Source organism: Vipera ursinii, assembly GCF_947247035.1.
Source record: "Vipera ursinii genome assembly, chromosome: 9".
NCBI lineage: Eukaryota > Metazoa > Chordata > Lepidosauria > Squamata > Viperidae > Vipera > Vipera ursinii.
The window spans coordinates 19,907,279-19,932,255 of record NC_139523.1 but is presented as its reverse complement, the minus strand read 5'-3'; the positions used below and the strand labels follow the sequence as shown (position 1 = coordinate 19,932,255).

The window sequence follows — 24,977 nt, the reverse complement described above, 5'->3', positions numbered from 1 at the left end:
TGTGTGTGTGTGTGTGAAAAATTCCACCAAAACTCAAGTGGCTTCTACAAGTTTATTAAACAAGAATAACCATCCGTGCAAAAAGGAGAGGTCTGTCCAGTTTGCATCAGCAGACGGGGAAAAACGGGGCCAAACGGGGAAGGGACAAAGGCTGGGAGAGAGAGGTAAGAGGCAAGATACATGCCCCACAAAAGGAAAGCTTCTATGAATAACACACCGAAGGAGGGTGGAGACCCTGTGACTACACAAACGGCACTAACTTCCCATCAACCTTTGGCCTCACCTGCTATTCCAGTGCAGCAGAGTCCCACTGTCCCCTCCCCCCTCCCACTAAGGAGATTGGAGATGGTCTTTGAACGCTTCCTTGTTCAAAGGGCCTGGCAGGTCTGGAATGGCCTTTTAGTACAGGAGAAGCCCTCCCGGTCTAGGCCAGATCCCAAGATCCATTTTGAGCAGGAGGCAGAATGGCCGTCCTTCTAGGGACCCTGCAAAGCCACCCCTGCGTTTTTCCCCTTATAGCCTGCCTGGCACCACCCAAGGAGTGCAGCTCCCCTCTCTGTGCGGGACCCATCATCCTTGGCATGTGCCTTGGCATGAGGGGGCAGATAGCCTGGTCTGCTCCAGCTCAGGGCTGGAGCTGCCTCTCAACGGTTCCAGTATGGAGACGGTGTGCTCACGCCAACAGCCGACTATACTCGGAGAGAGCAGAGGACTTCTTGACGCCATCCCAGATGCGGGCTGCATAGTGGAACCTGAGGGGAGGAAAAAGGTCAAAGTTCAGGCCAATGTCCACGTGGTCAAAGTTCTCCAGTATGGTGCGGACCTTCACTGGCAAAGCCTGTGGTGTCAGATGCAAGCAAGACCTAGAGCAGTGATGGCGAACCTTTTGGAGCCCGAGTGCCTAAACTGCAACCCAAACCCCATTTATGTATCGTCGGGTGGGTGGGTGGGCGTGGCCCATTGGGTGGGCGTGGCCCGTTGGGTGGGCGTGGCTGTGGTGGTAACGCCAGACTGGGTGGGACTAAAAAGTTCAATCAGTTCCAACTTTGCGAGATCTTTTCCCGCGAGAAGTTGAAATTGATTGATTGAACCTTTTTTTCTCTTTTGCACACAGCAGCGGAGGCCTAAAGCGAAAAGGTTTTATAAAACCCAGCTGAAGGCCTAGGAGTGGGGCGACGGTGTGCGTGCCCCCAGAGAGGGTTCTGCGTGCCACCTGTGGCACGCGTGCCATAGGTTCGCCACCACGGACCTAGCGCACGCCGATTAGCTCCTTCCTCCAAGGTGGGAGAAGGATGAACCGATCTAGGATGCCTCAGCTGCCACCACTCCCGCTGGCCTTAGCCGCAGTTAAACACATGCTTACCAGTTCTTTTCCGTCAGGATGGTATGGGAGAGCTGAGGCCGGGACATGGACATCATCTGGCTCCGAAGCTTGGCAATCAGGGACTGGAAGCTGGGGTGTCCTTTGTATCCGGGAAGGAGGGAGAAGAGAGGGCCACTTCCTGGGGCTGTAGAAAAGTAAACGGAAGACGGGGTGTTTGCTCCCCTTTTTTGGCACGGCCAACAAATGCAACCCTCCCCAAAAGATTGCAAACGATCCCACGGGAACATGGAAGCTACGGCTATCATCCCCATATCTTTAGCAAGCTTCCCCTTCTCTTAGGACACGAATCCCTGCCTGATTCAATATTCAAAGAAATGGAAGCCCCCAAATTCTATAAAGGATCTTATTGGGACAGAATGATACAACGTATTATGCTGAGCAGAAATCTGTCAGGAAAAAAAAACAACCTTGTCTTTTCCTCCCCGTTTCTCATTAAAATTGTCTATTAAGCACTTCTGCCTGCCTAGTAAAATGCAACGTTCAGTTCAGATTTTCTTTCTTTCGAAGAGAAACAGCATGTTGCGTTAGATGTAAAAGTAGGGAAAGGCAGTATCTTCTCTCCACACGTTCTGCTCAAAAAAACCCATGCAAACTTCCATAATGGAAGCAATTGCTCAAAGTCAGGATGCTCTAATTAAATAGGTATCTTAAATTCAGGTTTGTCATCTTTTATCTTGGGGGCAAGATGTGTTCAAAACATTTCAAGGTCAACGTATTCCCACATCCAGAAGGGTTGGTTCACGGTGAATCTGAAGTGATCCGACTCCAGAATGTGGTTGGACCGCCCTGTTTTTCAACCGGAATAGAGGTTGGGATGTTTCACCTTGAAATGTTTTGCACATTTGCTCTACCTGGATGTTTTATTTGGAGAGGGGGGCCAATCTGGAAGAAGGGAACCGAGGAGCTTTGCGTTCTGACCTAAGGGCAAGAAAAGGCTGGGAAGTGAATTCTTGACTCACTTGCTCTGGGTAGCACATCATCTGTTTCACAATCCATGAAAGGCAGTAAGAACAGGTTGACCTCTGTGTCCAGGTAGCTGTGTGGCAGGCCGGGGAAAATGTTACATTCAAGCATGGAAAGAGTACCTAGTAGGAAAAAAGTGGAACTTCTAGGTTTTCCTGTCTTTTGTCAGGCTGAGCCGTACAGAAAAACGTGAATCCAGGTTTCTGCGAGCGAGTGAATATATATTTTTCTTTTCTTTTTTGGGGGGGTGGGGGGGACTAATCCTTTGTGATGCGTATGACTCCTCTGAATGTGAGCCTGCTGAATAAGGAGCTTGCCTTCAGGTGGGCATGTTCATCCTCCAAAGTTTATTTATTTATTTTATTTATTTATTTAGATTTATATACCGCCCTTTCCCGAAGGACTTTATCTGCTAGCAGCTGACCGATTCTACACAGCATCCAGTGCAACAGCATCTGAGCATCGAATGGCTGCCAGGAACAGCTACGGTCATCAGTTAGTTAGAAAACCTAGCTCCTTACCTTCTGGGTCCCAAATTCCTTCTACATTTGATCCCACGCACCAATCCAGATGGCCTTGAATTTTCCCTGCTGTCTCCCATCCCACAATTCTGCCAGAAAAAACACATACTCTGGATCTGCTTCTGAATCAAAATTATATGCTCCCAATCCATGGCCAGAATGCTTTGATCCAGACACAGCCCTTCCAATATTGGCTGGTCCAGAGGTAGGCAACCTTGGCTCTTTTAGGACTCGTGGACTTCAACTCCCAGAATTCCTGAGCCAGCTGGAGTCCACGAGTCGTAAAAGAGACAAGGTTGCCTACCCTGGGCTGGTCCATTCATAAAATATCTTGCACATCTTTTGTAAAAGATCTGTGTTGCTCAAATCCATCCTAAAAACTCTACATAGAAAGTCAGCACTATCTGCTTATTTTTTTTTTTTGCAAAGGCGGTTTTTCACACGCAAGATGATTTAATATTGGATTAGTTCCTTCAGAAACCATGCCAGCGTCTCATTTTCCTCATATCAGAATCAAGAGAGTCTCGCTTTGTCCACTGCCCACTTGAACTGCATTCCCCTTCCAGAACCGTCATCCGGCCCTCCAAGCGAACTGGATAGCAAGTCCTTACCTTTGTATTTCAGGTGTGAATGCATCATAATCTTGTCGATGACGAGGTGCATCTGCTTCAGGTTCCGAGGGCAGAAGTTTTCTCTCTTGGCTTTGTTTTGGAGAAAAACTAGAGAGGGGGAGGGGGGAAAGAGTCACCATTCACAAGAGTCATGAGTTCAGGGCCCTTGTGCTCTCAGCTCAGAACTTTATATAAACCCTTGCCTTCCACAAGCCAGAACTCAGCCAAGCTAAAAAGAAAGATTTATTTTTTCTGATTTCCTAATAAAAGGTTAAGGACATGGTGGCTCAGTGGGTTAGGACGCTGAGCTTGTCGATCAGAAGGTCGGCAGTTTGGCGGGTCGAATCCCGAGTGCCGCGTAACAGAGTGAGTGCCTGTTACTCGTCCCAGCTTCTGCCAACCTAGCAGTTCGAAAGCACGTGAAAATGCAAGTAGAAAAATAGGGACCACTACGGTGGGAAGGTAACAGCGTTCTGTGCGCCTTTGGCGTCTAGTCATGCCAGCCACATGACCAAAGAGACGTCCTCGGACAAGCGCTGGCTCTTCAGCTTTGAAATGGAGATGAGCACCGGCTCCTAGAGTCGGAAACGACTAGCACGCATGTGCGGGGGAACCTTTACCTTTAATAAAAGGTTCTTGGTAGAGCTTATTGTATAGGAAGATTCTGTACAATGACAGAATTTAGAAATCTGCAAACAACAAACTTGCAAGAGGAAAGGAAAAATATGCAGAAAGCAACTAGATGCCACAGGCCCCCAAGAAGCAAGAAAGACAACCCAGAATTGCTTCTAAGCAGTTTCCCTTTATTGTTCCTCACCTACAGACAGAAAGCTTGCCAAATTAAAGCAAAGTACTTGTGCAATTAAATCCAAAGTACTTATAAAGTAAGGTAAAGGTTCCCCCGCACACGCATGCTAGTCGTTTCCAACTCTAGGGGCCGGTGCTCATCTCCGTTTCAAAGCAGAAGAGCCAGCGCTTGTCCGAGGACGTCTCCGTGGTCATGTGGCCGGCATGACTAGATGCCAAAGGCGCACAGAACGCTGTTACCTTCCCACTGGAGTGGTCCCTATTTTTTTACTTGCGTTTTTTACGTGCTTTCGAACTGCTAGGTTGGCAGAAGCTGGGACGAGTAACTGGCGCTCACTCTGTTACGCGGCACTCGGGATTCGACCCGCCAAACTGCCGACCTTCTGATCGACAAGCTCAGCGTCCTAACCCACTGAGCCACCGCATCAAAGTACTTATATAAAGGTTTAAATATCTGAAAATAACTAGGAAGGAGCCGTCTTGAACCTCTTCCTCCCAGTCAAGCTATCTAAACTTCGTGGCCTCTTGGCCCTCAGGATTACCGCCCCTCCCTCTGGGAATCCAGACTACATTCCACCACACACAGGAGGATACCATAGAGAGGGACTTGTGGTAAGGTCCTTGGCCTCTCCTAATCCCACCCCTTTTCACATTTTTCTACTTTAGCCACCCATCACTTCCTGTCTACCAGCCCAACACCACCTTGTTCGGAGACGGGACAGTACGAAGGAGAGTTTCTGTTCTTCCATACCGATGTGTGGGTAGTATTCTGTCCCTTCATCGGAGCCAGAGGAGCTACTGGATTCATGGCTGGGAGACGGAGTGGAAGGCTTTACCATTTCAGCTGTCTGAAGGAACCTGCAAATGGAAAAGAAAAGCCCTCAAATAGTAATAAATCTTCCATTATTTAGGAAGAGGAAAGATGGCAGGATTCTTCCGTTATACTTCCCTAATTTTGTCACTGCAAACAATATCTCCCAATGTTAGCCTTGTCAGAAGAGGTGAAAGAGGGAAGAACAGCTTTAGAGATGAGACACAAAAATTGAGAGTGGAAGGGTAACACTGATTTAACCCCATATTTAGCATTCACCCAGGAAGCACATTCTACTGGCTTCTATCTACTAGTTGGCATTAAGGTGATCAGTTACATTTCCTCAAAGATCTAGAAATAGAACTAAACCAAAAAAATTACACAAGCTGTTCAAAATTTAGCAGTCTTGCTATTATCAAGAGACCTCAGAAGACCTACATTCAGAGAATTAATATTTAGCGACATTTATAGACAAGGTTTCAGAATAGCAAGTTTTTGTTTAAAAAAAGAATAGATTGTACACTGGCCTTAGGCAGCAGGCAAATGGATTATGAAAGGACTTTGGACTTGAAACAGTTGACTACAATCCTTTGTTCACAATAGGGCTCCTTCCAACCCATCTCTCACCTGTATAGGCTCAAGTCGGTAAACCAATCTTGTACCACAATCACCACATGGCAGACGGTGAAGAGGAAGGCAGCGATCTGAAGGGACTAGAAAGAAAGAAATTTCAAGTAAGCGGGCAGAAAGACAGGAAGGGGCTTTTGGGTGCATGCCAAGATTCTTGGTCTGGAGCTGTGCCCACAAGAACAAAGGATCTCTCTGTCCGGAAACTGATGACATCATGATAATCATTTAAGGATGGCAAACTGACGGACGGTCCAAACCAACGAAATGCAAGTTTACAATGAAGGGGAAACTGCAAGAAGACTGAAACAACTAATGCAAGGAAAGGAAGAAGACAGGATTACGATGTGGTCAAAGGGGGAAGGGTAGAAATTCCCGCCAAGTCAGAACTAGTGGAAGTTGCAAAAATGACCAGTTTTGGACGGGGCAGAAAACAAGGTGCTTTTTTAAATGACTGGAAGGCTTTTAACGGACTTTGTGATTAAAAAAAAAAAGTAAAATTTAGTTATTCAATGCGATGAGAATTAAAGGAAGGGCTGAAGGAATTTCTAGAAAAGTTAGAAGGGAGGGGAAACAGTAGGTTTGTTAGGAAGACTGGAATTAATTGCATTTCGTAAGTTTTAGGATTTTTTTTCTTTCACTTTTTTTTCTTACGCTGTTTTCTTCCCGCCCCCTCATTTTCTTAAGAATCGCTTTTTGCTTTACATAAAATCCTCAATCAATATAAATAAATGAGGCTTATTTTCCCTGTGTTTTCCAACTTTCGTATTCTTTCAACAGCAAACACAAACGGATCGGGGCCCTCACCCGAAGCCAAAGTGCTGCCGTTATTCCCTACAACCACTTCCATCCCCTGCTCCACAAAGGATAAGGTGGACCATTACCTGCATCTCAACATAGGTATGGGGTAGATTGTACTCTGGCGGCAGCTTGCGGTCGTTATTGATCAGGTGGTCTAGGATGGAGGGGCTGAGAATGGGCTGCGGAAAGGAGAAGGAACACAATTGGGAGATTGTTAGCTGTCTTTCCTTAGCCAAAGAAACCCAAGTCCTGCCCTCGGTACACAATCAAAGCTAATCCTCCCTCTTGAGGAAACCTTAATGGAGGACAGGGGTCCCCGAATACACTTTGTACTAATTGATATCGTTTGGGTAACAAGCTCTTGGAAGCAGCATTTGCAAGGAACAAATGAAGAGAGCGCCAGTTTGGTCTCGTAGGGAAGGCACTACTAGGCTAAAAACCAAGAGATTGTGATTTGTGAGCTGAAACAAAGGTCACAAAGTCGCCCACCTGAGTATCCAGGAAAATGATTCGCTCCTGAGTAATAAAGAAATCAATGCCGCTGGTCTGGTTGCCCCCACGCTCCTTGATTTCTTGGCTCTGAGTGCGAAACACGTATGTCCTATACAAAAGGGGAAAAGCATTCGTAGAAAAATGAACGGTGACTGAAAATCTACTGGTTAAATTTCAGGGAATATACATCGATTAGCTGAAACTGGTTATGATGCCACAGCACCTTCAAACATTCAAATACTCGAGGAACAAACTGGCAGGGTCTAGAGAAGAATTGCCCAACCTTTCCGGCTTTAAGACCAGGGGGGGAAGAAGGGATGATTCCATGTGAGTGGTGGGCAAGCACAGACGCAGCTCCATTTAGCGCAAGCAGTGGGCACACACGGCCACTGCTTGCGCAAGTGAGAATGTGCACATGCACACGTGCTCACCTGCCACTTCTGTAGGCCGGTTCCAAACGGCTCAAGGTGCGGTAGTGGGCCGCGGCCTGAGGGCTAGGGATCCCTGATCTAGAGCTTAGCTTCTCTTGAGAAAGAAAAGCAACAGCTGATAATAACAACTTATCTATTTGAAACAAGAATATTCAAACAGCAAGGAAGCCGAATGAAAATTTCTGAACCAGTCATGGACACTGGCCCAGTATGCCAACAATCTGGAACAGGGACAGAATTATACGGGTTTATCAAGTAACAGCAAAGGCAGAAAAAGAAAGGCAGTGTGTCTCCTAGATTTACAAACTTTGACCACCAGTATGTATTCGCCTTATGGGCATGAATTAGATCTCTATCAATACAATGGAAAGACAGATCAATGTTATTTCATGAGGTCAAACCTTAACAATGTTTAAGTACATTAAGCTGAAACTGTTTCCTGTATGTTCTATGTTTTTGTTGGTCCCTTTGTTTTCTGCTCTTTTTTTTTGCTACACTAAAGCGATTTTTTAAAAAAAAACTTCCAAACTTAATGCCCATTAGTAAATTAAGAAGAGCTCCATAACAATCTTCCTTATTCGGTTCATTTTCAACGCTCTCTGCAATCCTTTTTGATCAATCCGGTATCCAATGCAAGGCATTTCCTCTTCCTAAAGCCCACCCACCTCTGATCTTCTTCAGGTTGATTGGCTGATAGCAGTGACATCACCATGGACTTCCCAGTACCTTGCAGTCCTAATACCCCAACTACAAGCACATCTGTTTGGTCCAGGAGATACTAACATAAGAGAGAGAAAGAGGAAAAGGGAACAATTGTAAGGGTAACACCTCATAAAGGAATGATGGCAATTTAATATAGATTATCTTCACTCTAAAACAAAACATAATCCTCTTGTATTGGCTAGCAATGATGGAGCTTATCAATCTATTCTTTACTGGTTTGCACTCTTTTTAATCTTGTTCTTCATTTTTTTCCCCAAACTGCATTTCAGCCAAAAATAAGATACATGTAATTCTAACCCACTTAGAAAAATGGGTTGGGAAAGAATACAAGTTTAATTAAAAAAAAAACCCTAAGCCAGACATGTCAAACACAAGGCCCGGGGGCCAGATCCAGCCCGCAAAGTGGTTTCATGTGGCCCGTGAAGCCATCCTGGAAACAGCAAGGGAATGGCCCAAACTGCATTGGCCCTGGCCCAGAGACCCTCCTTCTGCCAGAGACCCTCAGATCTGTCACACTCCTGCCCAGGTCCCCATAGGCACCCTTGATGTGAACCGATGTAGAGCTGGCCACGCCCACCCAATAGGCCATGCACACTCTACCCACGCCCACCCAGTAGGCCACGCCCACCCAGGCCACACCCACCCAGCCCCGAGGGCAACCGCAATGCTGATGTGGCCCTCAATGAAATTGAGTTTGACACCCCTGCCCTAAGCTAATGAAAAAGACAGCCAGCAGTTTTGGAAAGCAAGAGGTCCAGATCAAAGCAGGGTTTCCAAGAAACTTGCCAGAATGGGAGAATCAGAATACAAAAAAGGGTAAGCAAGCAGGAAAAGCTTCCAGATAGCCCAAATACCTCAATAGCGCTGTCACACCAGTTCATCTGGTCATCCACCAGCTTGATGCTATGTTTCATCTTCTCTGGGGCTAACAACTTTGCTTGGCCAACTACAGCTAAAAAAAAAATCAGCAAGCGACACCTTAATCCACAAGCTCCCCATACAAGCAACATATGCCAATATTACACCTCCTGTTGACTGCCCAGTTGAACAATTAAGTTGAGATCAAGGGCCAGCAGTTCATTTCAAGAGGCAGGTCTAACCGCCCCAAGCCATGCCGTGCCTGCCCTTGAGTGGCCAGGAGAGATGCTGCTTATCGGCTGCCAGGGATACAGTGCTTCCATTGCTTAAGAAGTTGCCTTTTGGCCCAGACTTACGGTCCATAACGCCGCTGGATGCAGTCGAGCCCATACCCCGATTCTGGATCTGATAGACTGGCTGGGTGGGACGCTGGCCTTCCTTCTCCACCTTGGCCACAGCCGCTGGGGGCTGAGCAGACACCTCTGTGGTTCCGGCAGGACCTTTGCCTTCCTCTCGGGACTTCATCAGCACAATGGGCTTTTCCATAGGAGGAGCAGCAGCAGGCGCTGGGCCAGGAGCGGAGGCTGGAGCCACCTTGGACTGTGAAGACAAGCAAGCCGAGATCCAAAATCCCTTTTGGAGGGGTAGACAGTCCTCGACGTATGACCACCACTGAGTCCAAAATTTCTGCTGCTCAATGAAACACTGGCTAAGTTAAATCTTGCGCTCAGGCGTGGTCACACAGTGATCCACTTAAGAGCCGTCACAACTTACAACCAAAGTTTGGGCTCAGTGACAGTCATCAGTCTAGAACAGGGGTAGGCAACCTCGGCTCATGGTCTTCAACTCCCAGAATTCCTGAGTCACCTATGCTGACTCAGGAATTCTGAGAGTTGAAGTCCATGAGTCATAAAAGAGCCGAGGCTGCCTACCCCTGGTCTAGAATGACGATTTAAAAAAAAACACGGTAGAAGTAACAAAAAAAATTAATAGGTGGTCAGGGACCCAAATTTCTATTACACCCATTGAGGTGTAAAGGTTAAATCTATTTTTCCACAATGCCTGAGACAAGAATTAGCAGCTAAATAGGGTTGTATGGTTATCCTTGAATGAAGAAGCCTCCCCTGGTGAATTGTGGGTTCCAAGTGATATATCGGGTATTTTTTTTATAAAACCTAAAAGTGGTGGATCATGTTCTCCTACCTACCCTTTCTGCAGGAGGTTTGGCCAGAATGATGGGTGTCTTCTGCATCACTGTCCCCCCTGGTTCATCCATCGGTTCCTACAATGAAATCAGGGTCAGACTTAAGGTGGATCCCTGCCCTTATGGCCATGTCAGCCAAAGTGTAGACTTTTACCCTCCGGTCTCGGTCCCGGTCCCGGTCCCAGGGGACATAGTCACGGTCTCGCCCTGGTCCAGACAGGCTTTGGTGACCCAATTCCTTCTCCCGATTCCAGCGACGGCGTCGTTCATACAATCCAGGCTGACTGTGGCCCGACTCTGACATGTGGAAATGGGATCTGGGAAGAGAACAAGAGTCCCATCTATGTTTGGAATGATCACATGAGTGAAGAATTGTATTATCTAACCTCAGAAGGAAAAAGCATGACATTTAGGATGGAGGAGTGGACAAGCAACACCTGAAAATATCAGGAGGCTTTGAATATGAGGACCAAAGGAAAAACTTAACCTTGGAAGCAGTGTGTGTATAGGACTGGGGATGTGGGCTAAAGATAACACATTTCTGCCACTATTCACTAGGGGAGGAATTGCTTACGCCAGGGGTAGGCAACCTTGGCTCTTTTATGACTCGTGGACTTCAACTCCCAGAATGGCTGGCTGGCTCAGGAATTCTGGGAGTTGAAGTCCACGAGTCATAAAAGAGCCAAGGTTGCCTACCCCTGGCTCAAGCCCTCAAAGCAAAGATCAAGTGAAGTACTAATACCACTTTACAATGCTTTGGTAAGGCCACATCTGGAATACTGCATCCAGTTTTGGTCACCACGATGTAAAAAAAGAGGTTGAGACTCTAGAAAGAGTACAGAGAAGAGCAATGGAGATGTTTAGGGGGGGGGGGTGGAGGATAAAACATATAAGGAATGGTTGCTGGAATTGGGTGTGTCTAGTTTAACGAAGAGAAGGGTGAGGGGTGACATGATAGCAGTGTTCCAATATCTCAGGGGCTGCCCCAAAGAAGAGGGAGTCAAGCTATTCTCCAAAGCACCTGAAGGCAAGACAAGAAGCAATGGATGGAAACTAGTCAAGGAGAGAAGCAACCTAGAACTAAGGAGAAACTTCCTGACAGTTAGAACAATTAACCAGTGGAACAACCTGCCTCCAGAGGTGGTGAATGCTCCAACACTGGAAGGTTTTAAGAAGAGACTGGACAGCCATTTGTCTGAAATGGTATAGGGCAGGGGTAGGCAACCTCGGCTCTTTTATGACTCATGGACATCAACTCCCAGAATTCCTGAGCCAGCTTGGCTGGCTCAGGAATTCTGGGAGTTGAAGTCCATGAGTCATAAAAGAGCTGAGGTTGCCTACCCCTGGTATAGGGTTTCCTGCCTGAGCAGGGGGTTGGACTAGATGACCTCCAAGGTCCCTTCCAACATTATTATTATTATTACTACTACTACTGCTATTATTATTATTATTATTATTATTATTATTATTATTATTATTATGGTTAGTCCTTGTTTAGCGACTGCCTCATTTAGAAACCATTCTGAGTTATGTCTGCGATGAAAAATCAACTTCCTAGCCAAAGCTCATATTTACGATCTTTGCAGAAAAGCAAAGGAAAACAGCCGTATAAATTCAATAACTAAGTTAACGAATATAACAGTAGGAATCAGAGAAAAAGCAAGCACTAAGGAACCTACTGGCTAAAAGTGACCTAAATAAGGCAGAACATATTGGGGAAGCAGAATGCGAGCAACTAATACTACTGAGCGTGTGCAAAGTGCTACAGTTCTGATGAACCATCACAGAGCATGCAAAGTTTGGGATTAAAAAACACAATTTCTAGGGAGAGATGGGCCTATAAATAATTGGCGGAGAGATACAGGTCCTGCGGTCAGACGTCGTTGCTAAGCAACCGCCCGTGGACGGATACGAGAGAAAGAAGGAAGCCGCCGGAACTATGATTCCCTCGCGGAAGAATAACGCTGGCTTTTCTCAACGTTCGCGGAAGAATATTGGCGCACTGAACCAGGAACTACCCATTCTCGGTCCTGCAAAGCAATACCTGAGCAGCGGAGTCCTGAAAGCCGATAAGAACGTCGCTTATGGAAGAAATACTCCGGCCCAGCCTCACGTAAAGTAAAAGGTAGCGTCAACAGGGGCAAAGCTCGTTGCGAGGCAGATGGGATTAGCGATGCGCGGTCACGGAAGGAAGCAGAGAAAGAACCTCGTCGGCCACCGTTGTTTGAGCTAGTGCGCAGGCGCGGGAGGTCATTATTCGTCCCGAGTGAGAGCACCGTTAGCTTTGATCTGGCGCATGCTCCTTCAAACCTGAGTGTGTTGGTTAGGTGGCGGTCCGCGTTTAGTTCGTCGCAGCATTTTTGCGAGTACGCATGCGCCAAAAGCCTGTAAGTATGAGCCTAGAGAGGCTTAGAGCGGGAGGCGCTTGAAACCGGAATCTTTGGGGTGGATTGGAGATAGCCTTATTCCGAGTCATAGCGCCATCCAGTGGTGGAGATGGGAAATTAATGGTAGCCTTGACTAGCATCTCCATTGGTTTGGGCACGATGGTATTTGTAGTGCAACGAAGAACGTATCAGTTTTTCTGACTGTTACACGCCGTGGGGCAGTTCGTGGTTATGAGTAACTAAAGACCGTGAAGAGAAGCTAAGATTCGTAGTCAAAGAATATAAAACGTAGTCCCACGTAGCGCCGAGGCTCTCAGATCTGGGCTGCACAAATCAGGACATGGGAACAAAAAGACACATAACTTGTATACCTTAAAGCTCCCAGCCGGATTTTTTGCGACTTTGGTCCGTTAACCATATTCTGTTCCAAAGCATGCATGCATGCTTCTGCCAAAGTGGCAGGGGAGCGGTCTGATTGACATCTGAAGGTATCTTGCAATTAATGGTAAAAATCCAATGCATTCTAACACTGTACGGATCTGGTTTGTTTTTTTTTCAACCTTGGCACTTTTAAGTCGGATTTCAAACTTCCATAATTCTGGCGCGGAAATTTTGGGAGTTGAAGCCCGCCCGTCTTAAAGTTGCCAAGACTGAGAAACTCTGCTGTGTAGAATAACTACAGGTGATTCTGGAAGGAGCCGGATTCCAGATCTTGCAAATGAATGTTCAGTTTCGGAAGCGGCATGGATTGGTAGTTACTTACGGTGGTGCACAAATACCGAGCAGGGCCGCTGTCAGCCAGGGAAACTTCCTGGAGGACATGGGGAGGGGAGGGGGGGGCGATGTCACAACCCAGCCTACCTTACAGGGTTATTAGGAAGAGAGTGGGAAGAAGAACCTGTCTTCTCAGCTCTGAACTACGGGAAGAAAGGCGTAGCTTCGAAGCGCAATGCACAAAAATGCCCTTCAACCAAGGACCTCTGCGTGTTTGGAAAGGGCAGGACCAGTTCCAGGAACAAAGCTAGCCAGGTGACCTTGGGCCAGCCCCTCTCTCTCTCAACCCTCGGAAGCAGGAAAGAAGCAAACCGCTAACGAAATCTGGCAGAAAAACTGGCCTGGCGAAGGTCATCGATCCCACCCGTCGACCCCAGGCTAGGCTCAAGTCCGTAAATTGCAGCGGAACGCTCGAATCCAACTGGCAGCAGGAGGAAAGGAAGGACTCGGGGAGGCTTGACTACAACTCCCGGCGGCCCTTGCGCTTGTGCGCACGCGCGGTCCACTTTGCTCCCGGGCTGTAGGCGCCGCCGCCGCTGCTGCCATTGCGCTTCGGGGAGAGGGGAGGTGGTCGCCGGACCGGCGCGGAGTTTCCACGGCGGGCCGGGCCGGGGTGGGGTGGGGTCCTGTAGCCGGGGCCGGCCGAGCACCATGCGGCAGGGCTGGCCGCGAGTTGCTGCTGCTGCTCGGCCTGCCAGGAGAGCCGGAGCGAAATAGGAGGCAAGTTTCGCGGCCCGCCGAACCGCGCGGGTTTCCCCTGCAGAGGGAGGACCCTCCCCTCCCCTCCCCTCCCTGGGGACTTTAGGATTACAATCCCCATCGGCCCGAGCCTGGGGATCCTGGGAATTGTGCATCTGGGGGGGTAGGGGGTGGGGCGCCCGGTTGGGAAAGGAAACTTGGAAAGGGGTGGGGGGCTATGGATTAGCGTCGGGAGGTGGTCGAGGATGTCGGGGGGTCTCTCGGGCCCTTGGGGGCTGAAAAGCCAAACCTTGCATGAATGAAAGGCGGGGGGGGGAATGCAACCCATGTTGCAAGCAGGCCCCCTCCTCACTTTTTATAGGTGGGAATCTCCTGCCTGGGAGGTGGTCATATAGGAGGGGCTGCAGAGTCAGGAATCCCCAGGCAATGTGGCCTTGGGATGGGGGGAGAGGGGGGGGAATAGGGCTGTACGGGTAGTCCTCCACTTACAATCACAATTGAGGCCAGCATTTCTGTTGTTAAGTGAGACTTTTGTCAGGTGAGCTTTGCCCCCATCGTTGCTTGCTTGCCACCGTCGTTAAAGGGGATCGTTGCAGTCGGTAACGTCAGCCAGCCCAATCTGTTGGGGGAAACAGTGTAGGAACACCTAGCTTAGGTGTTTCTAACGGGCATCGCAGGTGGTCCCCGACTTATGACCACAGTTGAGCCCAAAATATACGTTGCTGCACGAGATAGTTGTTAACTGCGTTTTGCTCCGTTTTATGACCTTTCTTGTTACGGTTGTTAAGTGAATCGCTGAAGTTGTTAAGTTAGTAACACTGTTGTTAAGTGAATCCAACTTCTCCCACTGACTTTGCTGCAAAAAAGGGGATCGTGTCAGGCTGGGACACTGCGACCGTCATAAATATGAGTCGGTTGCCAAGCGTCTGAATTACGTGACCGTGGGGATGCTACAAGGGTCATAACTGTGAAAAAAGGTCACAAGTAATAATAATGGTGGTGGTGATAAAAACTTGGCAGTGACCTTGGAGGTCATCTAGTCCAACCCCCTGCTCAGGCAGGAAACATTCTTCAGTGCCATTGTAATGTTGAATGGTCACTAAATGAAGTGTTGTGTGTCGAGGACTGCCTGTCGTGTCTTCCATCCTAACTCATGACACTTGTTGGTCAAAGTACCCAGAGGACCAACCCGATTTTACACTTTTGGCAGCGGTTGTTAAGCAGACATAACAGTCGTGAAGCAAATGTTAAGCAAATACATTCCTGTGGATTTTTTTTTTTTGCCAGAAATCATCCCTAAAGCCCAGAAACCAGCAAAAAAAATATATGAATTGTGGTCTCATAACCACAGAATGCTGTAACTGGCGGTAATGGTGAAATAGTTGATTTAAGGTGCTGGTACTTACCTTTAAAGCCCTACATGGCTTAGGCCCGGGATACTTGCAGGACCATCTGCTGCCGGGAACAAATTCCCATCGCCCAGTACGCTCACACAGAGAAGGCCTCCTCAGGGTACCGTCGGCTAGACAATGTCGGCTGGCGACCCCCAGGGGAAGGGCCTTCTCTGTGGGAGCGCCAGCCCTGTGGAACCAGCTCCCCCCTGAGCTTCGGATGACCCAAGATCTCTGGTCCTTTCGCCACGGCCTCAAAACACTCCTTTTCCACCTGGGCTGACCTGGACTGACAGGCATTTTAATTATGTTTACAATTTTTAATTTATTTTTAATTTTAATTTATTGCACAGATGACTTTAATTTTAATCTTATCTTAATTTCTGTTATATGTTATTGTTGTTAGCCGCCCAGAGTCCTTCGGGAGATAGGGCGGGATATAAGTCCCATTAATAAATAAATAATAAGTGCCAGAAATTCAGTCACGCGACTATGGGGGAGGCTCCATTGGAACTGCAGAACTGCATCTGTCTATTGAGGTCTGTTGACCTCATCCAGGTCATGGTTGTCCCAAAGGTGCTTTTTCAAGAGGCAACTGGACTTTCTTGTTTCTCTCCGAAGAGGTTTCCGTTTCTCCTCCAAGAAGCTTCTTCAGCTCTGACTGGATGGTGGGGAATGGAAGGATTTATCCAGTCAGAGCTGAAGAAGCTTCTTGGAGGAGAAGCGAAACGTCTTCAAAGAAAAAATGGGAAAGTCCAGTTGCCTGGTGAAAAAGCACCTCCAGAACTGCATGGTAAGTAACTTGGGCAGGGTGTGTGTGTGTGTGTGTGTGTGAGGAATCCATCGTAACTTTGAACTGTCGCTTAAGTGACCGGTCATTAAGTGAGGACTACTGTCGTGCTTCTGGAGTCTCAGTTGCAAGGAAAAAAAAGATCACACTGGATGTTTCTCCTCTTTTCAGGACACCATGGATTTGGTGACTGGGATGGATGTTGGCGCTGAAATCGAAGTGAACGAAGATGAGGACCTGGAAGAATTGCCTCTGCGTTTGGTAGAGAAGAGTCACCGTCCTCTTTTCAATTTGGAGTCTGGGGATAGTTGAAGGGGTGTTTGTAGAAGCCCTCTGACCAGATGGTTCATGGAGGCAATTACTCTGACACCAGAATTTGTGGGAAGGGGAAATGCAATTACCTAGAGTCCCTTTTGCAAGCTCCAGAGGACCTATCCCAGTCTGAGGGCCTTCTTTTTATTCGCTTGGTTTTTTGGTGATTGATGAAAACGATGCCAAAAAAGGGGGGGGAGCCTTAAGTCTTGCAACTGCCTAAGGTGCTAATTTCACCCCTTAAAACTCCTCCACCCTCACCCTGAACAAGTCCTGCTTCTCTTGTTGTGAAGCCTGGCCACCGAAAAACAGAATTAAATCTCGGAAAGCGATTGTCCAGATTTCAATTTAGCGGTGAACTTTGCCAGCAGTCCCAAGGCTGATGTCCATATAAACCATTGTTCGGTGCTAAAGGTCCTATAAGCCCTTATCGGCAAGGTTTGTGGTCAGGAATAATAATATAGTAATAACGTGACCCAAACTTCTGGAGTGGGGTTTCATTGCGTGCATCTGGATTAGAGAAGGTAATTCTCTTGCCCTTGCAGGCAGATGTGCCTGTCTCTGAGGCCAGGTGGACAAACGGCAGCCCCTAATTTTGGCAGCCTTTGGAGCCCTCAGTAACTACAGCAGTGGCTGAAAAGCGAAGGTGCCATTTTCTGGAGATGCAGAACAGAAGAAAGTTGTACTGCAGGTCCTAAAACCGACTTGTTTAAAACTACTACTTAAAGCCCAGCTCTGCCAATATAGGAGGCTGGAATAGGTGACCTGTCAGACCCATTTCAACTTATAAATCCTATGATTCTTTCCACCGGCAGGAAAATGTCCAGAATTGCCTTTGCTTGGAATCCGTGGACATCTCCAGCAGCGATGACGATGAGGAATCCCATCTGACCTTCTTCTTGCCCGTCAGACGGCCCCCACGCCCCGCCCAGCGCCGTTCGATTCACCGCCCCACTGCCACTGCAAAGCTGCCTGCTTCTCAAAAATGGATCCCTCCCTCGTTCCCTTTGCGCCCCGGGGGTCTGTCCCCTGCCGGAATACCAGCCTTCGGGGCCTATCAGTGCCAGAAGTGCCTGCAGGTTTTCATGGAGGAATGGCACTACACCCAGCACCTGCAGGACCACACTCAGGAGGAAGAGCAGATGGCCCAGCTGCACGCAGCCCAGCACCCCGCCCGTCCCCCGTCCCCACCTCGCAAACTCCGCTGCTTAGAGTGCGGCAAGCGGTTCCTGCGCCCGGAGCAATTTGCACGGCACACCAAGTGGCACCTGAAGCTGGTGCGTCTGGGCATCAAAGTCCATCACAGGAAGGCAATTTGGCGGTCCTCCCAAGTTTCATACGTTTACAAGCCTCTTGGTGGCACGAGGAATCCTCTGGAAGGAAACAATGGGGCTGACCTCCCGGTTGTGCAGGAAATTCTGAGCCAGCCAGCAGGCCTGCCGGTTCCCAAGCCTCAAAGGACGGGCAAGCGCAAAGCCGTCAAGAAGCAGAAGAGGAGGAGTGCCAAGCCGTGGCAGCCGGACGAGGAGCTGCTCAGCTCCACCCAGGCCGGGAACTCCATGGCCATCCTCGATGGGGCCACCGGGGTCAACCTTCTGCAGCCTTGGCAGAAGCAGGAGGGGGTCCTGGAAGGCCAGGTGGCTGGGGGTCTCTTCCAACCAGCGGTCATGAGTGCCGAAAACCAGATTATCATTCTGGACGGCGACGAGGCGGAGGCTGTGCCTGTGGCTTCCGAGCGGCATTACGCCGAGCTGCAGGCCGCTGTATTTGACAGCCAGGGGATCACGAACACCGTGCAGCCAGTGTTCCTGAGAACCGAGGAGCCGGCGGCCGTCCTGGATCCTCCCGTTGGCACGAGCCCTCTGCAGGCCGACGGAGTCAAGGACCAGACGGCTGGCGGCCCTGGATGGGTCGGTCAGAACCCGTGCACCGTTTATAGGACGGTGCTTCTCCAAGCGGAGGATCAGGCGGCCGTCATGGATGGCCAAACGGAGCCCGGTCCTTTCCAGCAAGTGATCATTAAGACCTCTGAGGTCTCCCCCACCCTCTACCTGGATCCTCAGATTTCTTCGCTGGACCCAGCCGCCTTCCATTTGGTCCCTGAGCCTCAGTACGTCACCTTCCCGTACGGGAATTCCTTGCCTCTGGACCACGAGGCCACCGAGGAAGGAGAAAAGGCTTGGGAGTCGCAGGCGGCCAGCTTCTGTTTGCCCAATTTGTGCCAGGCAGGCAAGCAGCAGCAGCCCGCGACAACCGCCAGTCCCAAAAGCCCCGTGCTGGTGCGGTTGCTGCCCTGCCCTGCAGGGGACCATCCCGAGGTCTTGGATTTGGAGTACGACACCGGGGGTGGCATCCCGGTGGCCTCGGAGCCCTGGGACATCAACTTGCAGGCAGGGCAAGAGACCCCCAGCCCCAAGGGGTCGGCAGACGACAGCTTCATTGTGGTGGACATGGAGAGCGAGACGAGCCAGCAAGGTTTGGTGGTGGCCAAGCACCACAACCGCCCCCGGCCACGGACTTTCCGGCGAGGCAGAAAGCTGCCGTCTCGCAGCAGCAGCAGCAACATCTGGCGATTTAAGTGCCCGGACTGCGGGGTCTGCTACAGCCAGCTCTCCCAGCTGCGCTCGCACCAGAAAGGGCGGAAACGCCGGGGGCGTAGCTTCTTGTGCGAATGCGGCTCTCCCTTCCGCGGCCTGCTCCACCTGCTGCGTCACCAGCTCCAGCACCTGGAGGAAGCCCTCTTTATTTGCTGCACCTGCGGGAAGTCGCTCCGAGGACACGCCGGCTTGCAAAGGCACAACGCCCGCCATCCCGGCCTGGCTCATTTCAGCTGCCCTTGCGGCGTCCACTTCCGACGCTTGTCCCGTTACCTCTGGCATCACGTCAGAAACCAGCGGCCCGGCTTGCGAGTGTACACCCTGGCTGGCTTCCTCTCCTCCCCCTGAGGGTGGGTGGGGCTGGCTCAAGGGAGGGGGAGGGCTCAGAGGAGGAGGTTGATTGGCTCCTTCGCTGATGGTTGCTTGTCTGATGTTTGCTTAGTTTCCCGCCATGTAATTAATTATAAAGATGGTCATTAAAAGAGCTGAGATCCTGAGCCCCTAATGTGTTGCTTACCTATGGGGAGGGGGCGGAGGCGGGCTTTGGGTGGGAGGTCTCCTCCAGCCATTCAGCAGGGAAGAAATTACATTGGTTGGAGGTGGTTGGCATTCTTCCTTGGAGGGAGGGGCGGGGTTTACAATATTTACCAGACCAGTTGATTGAAAATGAGCCAGCCATGTGCTGCAGCTGCCAAAAAAGCCAACACAGTGCTAGGCTGCATTAACAGAGGCATAGAATCAAGATCATGTGAAGTATTAATACCACTTTACAATGCCTTGGTAAGGCCACACCTGGAATACTGCATCCAGTTTTGGTCACCACGATGTAAAAAAGATATTGAGACTAGAAAGAGTGCAGAGAAGAGCAACAAAGATGATCAGGGGGCTGGAGGCTAAAACATACAAAGAATGATTGCTGGAATTGGGTATGTCTAGTTTAATGAATAGAAGGACGAGGGGTGACACGATAGTCTTCCAATATCTCAGGGGCTGCCCCAAAGAAGAGGGAGTCAAGCTATTCTCCAAAGCCCCTGAAGGCAGGACAAGAAGCAACGGATGGAAACTAATCAAGGAGAGAAGCAACCTAGAACTAAGAAGAAATTTTCTCCAATTAAACCAGCGAAACAACCTGCCTCCAGAAGCTGTGAATGCTCCAACAATGGAAGTTTTTAAGAAGAGACTGGACAGCCATTTGCCTGAAATGGTATAGGGTTTTCTGCCTGAGCAGGGGTTGGACTGGATGACCTCCAAGGTCCCTTCCAAATTATTATTATTATTTACAGGGAATTCTCGCTTAACGATTGACCACTGCTGCTAAGTTTTAACATCAGGTGACTGCAACAGACTTTAGGATCGCCTGCGGTCAGTAAGCAAGACGTCCCCTGACCACAGCTTGCGATTTTACTGCAGTCGTCTGCATTGGCTGTGTTGGATGCTGGCTGCGAAGCGTAGGCATGGTGATCATGGGACCGCAAGACCCTGCCAACGGTTGCAAGCATGAGGACCAGTCATAAAGTTGCTTTTTTTCAGCGATGTAACCTCGTTTGCTAAACAGGGCAGTCGTTAAGCAAGGACCACCTGTTGTTTTTTTGGTTTTGTTTTGTTTTTAATGCAAGCGTTTATAAGAGCCTTGGTGGAGCAGTGGGCTAATGCCTCCTTAAGTAACACCAGCTGCCTGCAATTAGTGCAGGTTCGAGTCCCACCAGGCTCAAGGTTGACTCAGCCTTCCATCCTTCCGAGGTAGGTAAAATGAGGACCCAGATTGTTGGGGGCAATAAGCTGACTTTGTAATAATGCCGCTTGGGGGGGGCGAAAGCCCTAATAAGCAGGCATATACATAGAATGAAGGCTATTGCTAAGTACATTGGTTTGTGCTTCTTAGATTGTAAGCCGCCCTGAGTCTTCGGAGAAGGGCGGGATATAAATGGGATTTTTTAAAAAAAAAACAGACCATTACAAATTCTTTGAGGAGGACGCTTTTTCTTAGGATAGGAAACAGGGACTGTCTTGCCAATGGGCAGAAGCTGCCTTCCTTTTCTGACAGCCTACAACAGCCTTTTGATTCCCCGGCATTCTTCATTCCGCAGATGGTAGATGAGAGAGAGAAGATGGAACGTCTGATCTGCATAGCTTGCAACCTTCTCTTCTTCCCTCCCTCCTCCTCCCAACAACGAAAGCTAATCTCTTCCGCACTCTCTCTTTTCTTTTTAATGCTTCTCTTCTATCTCTTTCCTCCGCATTCCGCCCCTCCCTGGATGAAATTAAGCCAAGGGCCACAGATCACTCACGCCAGTTAAAAGATGGGAGTTTACAAAATGGCCTGTGTCGTCATCCCCCTCTTCTGCAAACAAGCTGTCCGATGGTTGTCTATATATCGGAAGTCCCCAACCTTTTGGACACCAGGGACTGGTTCCTTGGAGAGGTTTTTTCCGTGGAATGGAGGGGAGGTGGGTTTGTGTACTGCCTGCATCCCGCAGATGGGGCTTTGCTTGTTTGTGCGGACCGGTTGCTGGCATGCCGCGGCCCGGTACAGGTCCAAGGCCTGGGGGATTGGTGACCCCTCTTCTATGTCTTTTTGAACACTCCTCCACCTTCGGAGTCAATGCCCCGATGGATTAATCAAAGCTTCATCTGACTTAGTGATCTCTAGATAGGTACAGGCTGCAAATTCCAGCTGGCGTGTTGCAATTGGCACATCTGGAGGACAACACAGCAGGGGAGAAGAGTGCCTTAGCAGATAATTAGGTTGGAAGTAACGGAGGCCTTTTTTTTTCCCCGCCTCTCTAATCGAGTGCACTGCTTTTGACGCAGAGATGTTCTCGTTTGTAAATTGTGGGCAGAGTCACCACAGGGGCAGTTCGGACAAAATGGTGTTCGAACAATACCTTGAAGGAGGAGCTAGTCCCAACAGGCCAGGTTTGCACGGCACTGCTGTTAATTTGCAAAAGAGCCATCCAAGGTGAAAACTAATCCAGTTTGGAGTGTTGTAGAAATGCACTTATGTACACACACGCACACACACACCCCAAAAATGAAAGCTCTTGTTCTCAATCTGGGGTTTTAAGTGAAGTTCAGCATGGAAACTTAAGGAATTCTTTGCTTGCAAAGAGTCTGTCCTAACATTTCGCTGAATGCGGTTCTAGGACAGGTTTGGATCATTGCTGGGGGTTTAATATACACTCCAGGTAGTCCTCACTTAATAACCAGTCACTTCACAACCATTGGATGTTACAAGGGACTTCCTCGCCCGGCCCCCAAATGCTCCTTAAGACCCAGTTCCAGAATTCCAGCAGAGGCACACAGACACACGCCCCCTAGTGGTCACATAGCTGCATTTTGGGCTCTTGGCTGCTGCCTCACCTTTACAGCCGGTTGCAACGTTCTGGGGTCACATGACATGATTTAGCAACAGCACTTAGACTTACGTACCGCTTCACAGTGCTTTACAGCCCTCTCTAAGCGGTTTACAGAGTCAGCCTATTGCCCCAAACAATCTGGGTCTTCATTTTACCAACTCCGGAAGGATGGAAGGCTGAGTCCAATCTTGAGCCTGTGAGAATCGAACTGCTGGCAGGCAGCAGAATTAGCCTGCAATACTGTTCTCTAACCACTGCACCACCACAGCTCTTTACATCAGTTTTTGCTGGAATCTAGTCTTCAACCGGTTTCCAGCAAACAATGCCCATAAGAATGCCTTGGCTTGCTTAATGACTATAGGTTTGCTTAACAACCACTGCAAAAAAATGGGTGTCTTGATTTATGACTATCATGACTTAATTACAGAAATTCCAGGCTGCATTGCGAGGGATATAAATTGAGGACTAGTAAACCAACCCAAATGCCATTGTCAAGAACAAACCTCTGTGTATGAGCATCTTTCGGTAGCTTGCTTGTAATCGTGATAATCAATGTTTGACAGTGGAACCCCTGACCAAGTTTTGCCGTTCAGTCTTAAGGCCAACTCCCATCTTCCTGTTGGAGATGCTTTAATTTAAGATTTTTGCACCAAATGCACGATTGGAACTCAAAGCCCTCCGATCAAGTCGTACGATTCTAGGTAGCATCGAGAATTTCACACAGATACACCAAATATAAAAATGAAGCCCCTCTCCCCGCGACACGCAAGCGTCCTGACATGTAGGCAGCTTGTCGCTCCTGCCCGGTCACCAAATCTTTGGCAAGCCGTCAAAACTAAACCAAACGGCGTCTTCCAACCCTGGAGACGTTACTGGGCAGTAGGTTACCAACTGCTTCCTGCAGATCTGATTCCTGCAACGTCTGGAAAAAGTTTCTGCCCAAGAACAAAGGCGAAGCCTTTGCATTCCACAGCGGTGAGCTTTTTCTTCCGTTCAAGTACTTCTCTGGCCGTTTTCCTATCCCATAAGTAGTTTCCACCCTGTTCTCCCCACAGTTCAATTTTTTTTTCCTTTGGTAAAGAGAGAGGATACCAGGATGTGGTTTCCATCCAGAAGACCCTCTTCATAGGTCTTTGCAGATACATTCACCCGAACAATTGTTCCCTCAACTGTAAACTGCAGTTTTTAAGTCCACTGATGCTAAAGGTGATAAGGCTTGCAGTGACTTGAAAGTACCACGAGACGGAGCTGTAGTAACAGTTTCTTTAGCCTGTGGAATCCATTTTAAAAAAAGGCAGAGGGTGTTCGAAAAGTCCATTTCTTCAGCCAGGGATGGGTAAGTGAGATCAAAATAATCTCAATGGCCACCTGAGGTGGGGGGGGGGGGAAATCAAAGCAAGGATGACAAGTTAGTTCTGAGCTTGGAGAGCTCCAATAAATATCAAGCTAGATGCCCATTTTTATCTACCTGCACCCCTCCCCTACCAGACTGAACCCAGGTGTTGCTGTATTTTTTTAAACCGAATCCTTATTTGTTATTTCTTTATATCCCACTTTTTACCTTACTTTTATTAATAACTCAAGTTAGTGAACATTCCTAGCACTCCTCCTTCCTATTTCCCCACCATACAACAATCTTATGAGGAGGGTTGGGTTGTTACTGGCTCAAAGTCACCCAGCCAGTTTTCATGCCTAAGGCAGGATTAGAACTCACAGCCTCCTGGCGATTGGCCCAAGGTCAACCAGCCATCTTTCATGCTTAAGGTGGGACTAGAACTCACAGTCTCCTGGTGATTGGCCCAAAATCACCCAGCCAGCTTTCATGCTTAAGGTGGGACTAGAACTCATGGTCTCTTGGTGATTGGCCCAAACTTACCCAGTGGGCTTTCATGCCTAAGGTGGGATTAGAACTCAGAGCCTCCTGGTTTCTAGCCTGGTGCCTTAATTACTAGATCAAACAGATCAGCATGGGGAGAGCGGGACAGCAGATATGCTAAAACGTTCTACATTTCAGATGCATGGATTTAGCCCTCAGAGTAAATTACCCCAAAAATCCACCTCTGTTATTTTTGGATTTCTGAGGGCAGAACGAAGAGAAGGCTATTCTAGGTAAGTTGGAACTGCGATTCCTTCTAAAATACAGCATCATGTCAGACTTCTTAGGTCGTCCAGAGAGGAAACAACGACCAAATGAGTTAGTTAATCCTGCTTTATCGTAAAGCTGCACTAACCGAATCTTGCCAGTTCAAATTTCCCACCATTTCGCTGCCTGGTTGTTTTTAACTTTTCTTTCTCTGCCTGTTATGTAACTGTGGGCCAAGACTCTTCTTATCTGATCGTTCCTCAGCCAGCATCTCTTCCCTCCCCTTCCTGTCCCTCAAGGTCATTTCCACATTATACGTGGTGAAAGATTTCCCTTACTTCGGCTTTTCCTTGAA

General features: G+C 48.7%; 3 protein-coding genes across 8 annotated transcripts in view; 1 reads left to right on the top strand and 2 right to left on the bottom strand.

Moving 5' to 3' along the window:
- Positions 1–38: 38 nt before the first annotated feature.
- SMG9 (SMG9 nonsense mediated mRNA decay factor) lies at positions 39–12,863 on the bottom strand. 4 transcript variants are annotated; one of them, XM_083369188.1, is made up of 15 exons: positions 12,278–12,691; positions 10,388–10,550; positions 10,237–10,311; positions 9,386–9,629; positions 9,026–9,123; positions 8,114–8,226; positions 7,015–7,126; positions 6,609–6,704; positions 5,725–5,810; positions 4,989–5,144; positions 3,480–3,587; positions 2,869–2,957; positions 2,344–2,469; positions 1,364–1,508; positions 39–752 (listed from the first exon to the last, which is right to left on the bottom strand). In XM_083369188.1, the coding sequence occupies exons 2-15, from the start codon at positions 10,535–10,537 to the stop codon at positions 674–676; spliced, it is 1,677 nt and encodes a 558-aa protein (XP_083225314.1). In that variant the 5' UTR covers positions 10,538–10,550; positions 12,278–12,691; the 3' UTR covers positions 39–673. The 4 variants fall into 4 exon arrangements, 3 of the variants coding, with proteins under 3 accessions (XP_083225314.1, XP_083225315.1, XP_083225316.1); XM_083369189.1 differs by lacking the exon at positions 2,869–2,957 and having other exon boundaries at positions 5,038–5,144; positions 12,278–12,686; XR_014493271.1 differs by lacking the exons at positions 39–752; positions 2,869–2,957 and having other exon boundaries at positions 1,369–1,508; positions 12,278–12,862.
- On the top strand, positions 12,202–19,680 carry LOC310644314 (uncharacterized protein). Of its 3 annotated transcripts, none has more exons than XM_083369177.1 (3): positions 12,202–12,358; positions 16,446–16,535; positions 17,402–19,680. In XM_083369177.1, the coding sequence occupies exons 2-3, from the start codon at positions 16,452–16,454 to the stop codon at positions 19,529–19,531; spliced, it is 2,214 nt and encodes a 737-aa protein (XP_083225303.1). In that variant the 5' UTR covers positions 12,202–12,358; positions 16,446–16,451; the 3' UTR covers positions 19,532–19,680. The 3 variants fall into 3 exon arrangements, with proteins under 3 accessions (XP_083225303.1, XP_083225301.1, XP_083225302.1); XM_083369175.1 differs by lacking the exon at positions 12,202–12,358 and adding an exon at positions 12,591–12,620; XM_083369176.1 differs by lacking the exon at positions 12,202–12,358 and adding an exon at positions 13,954–14,114.
- Positions 19,681–22,702: 3,022 nt separating this feature from the next.
- The window catches only part of KCNN4 (potassium calcium-activated channel subfamily N member 4), a 38,903-nt gene continuing 36,628 nt past the window's right edge, over positions 22,703–24,977 (bottom strand). Inside the window, exon 9 of the mRNA XM_083369192.1 lies at positions 22,703–23,907. The gene's annotated coding sequence lies outside the window, so the exon portion shown is untranslated. The remainder of the gene's footprint in view (positions 23,908–24,977) is intronic.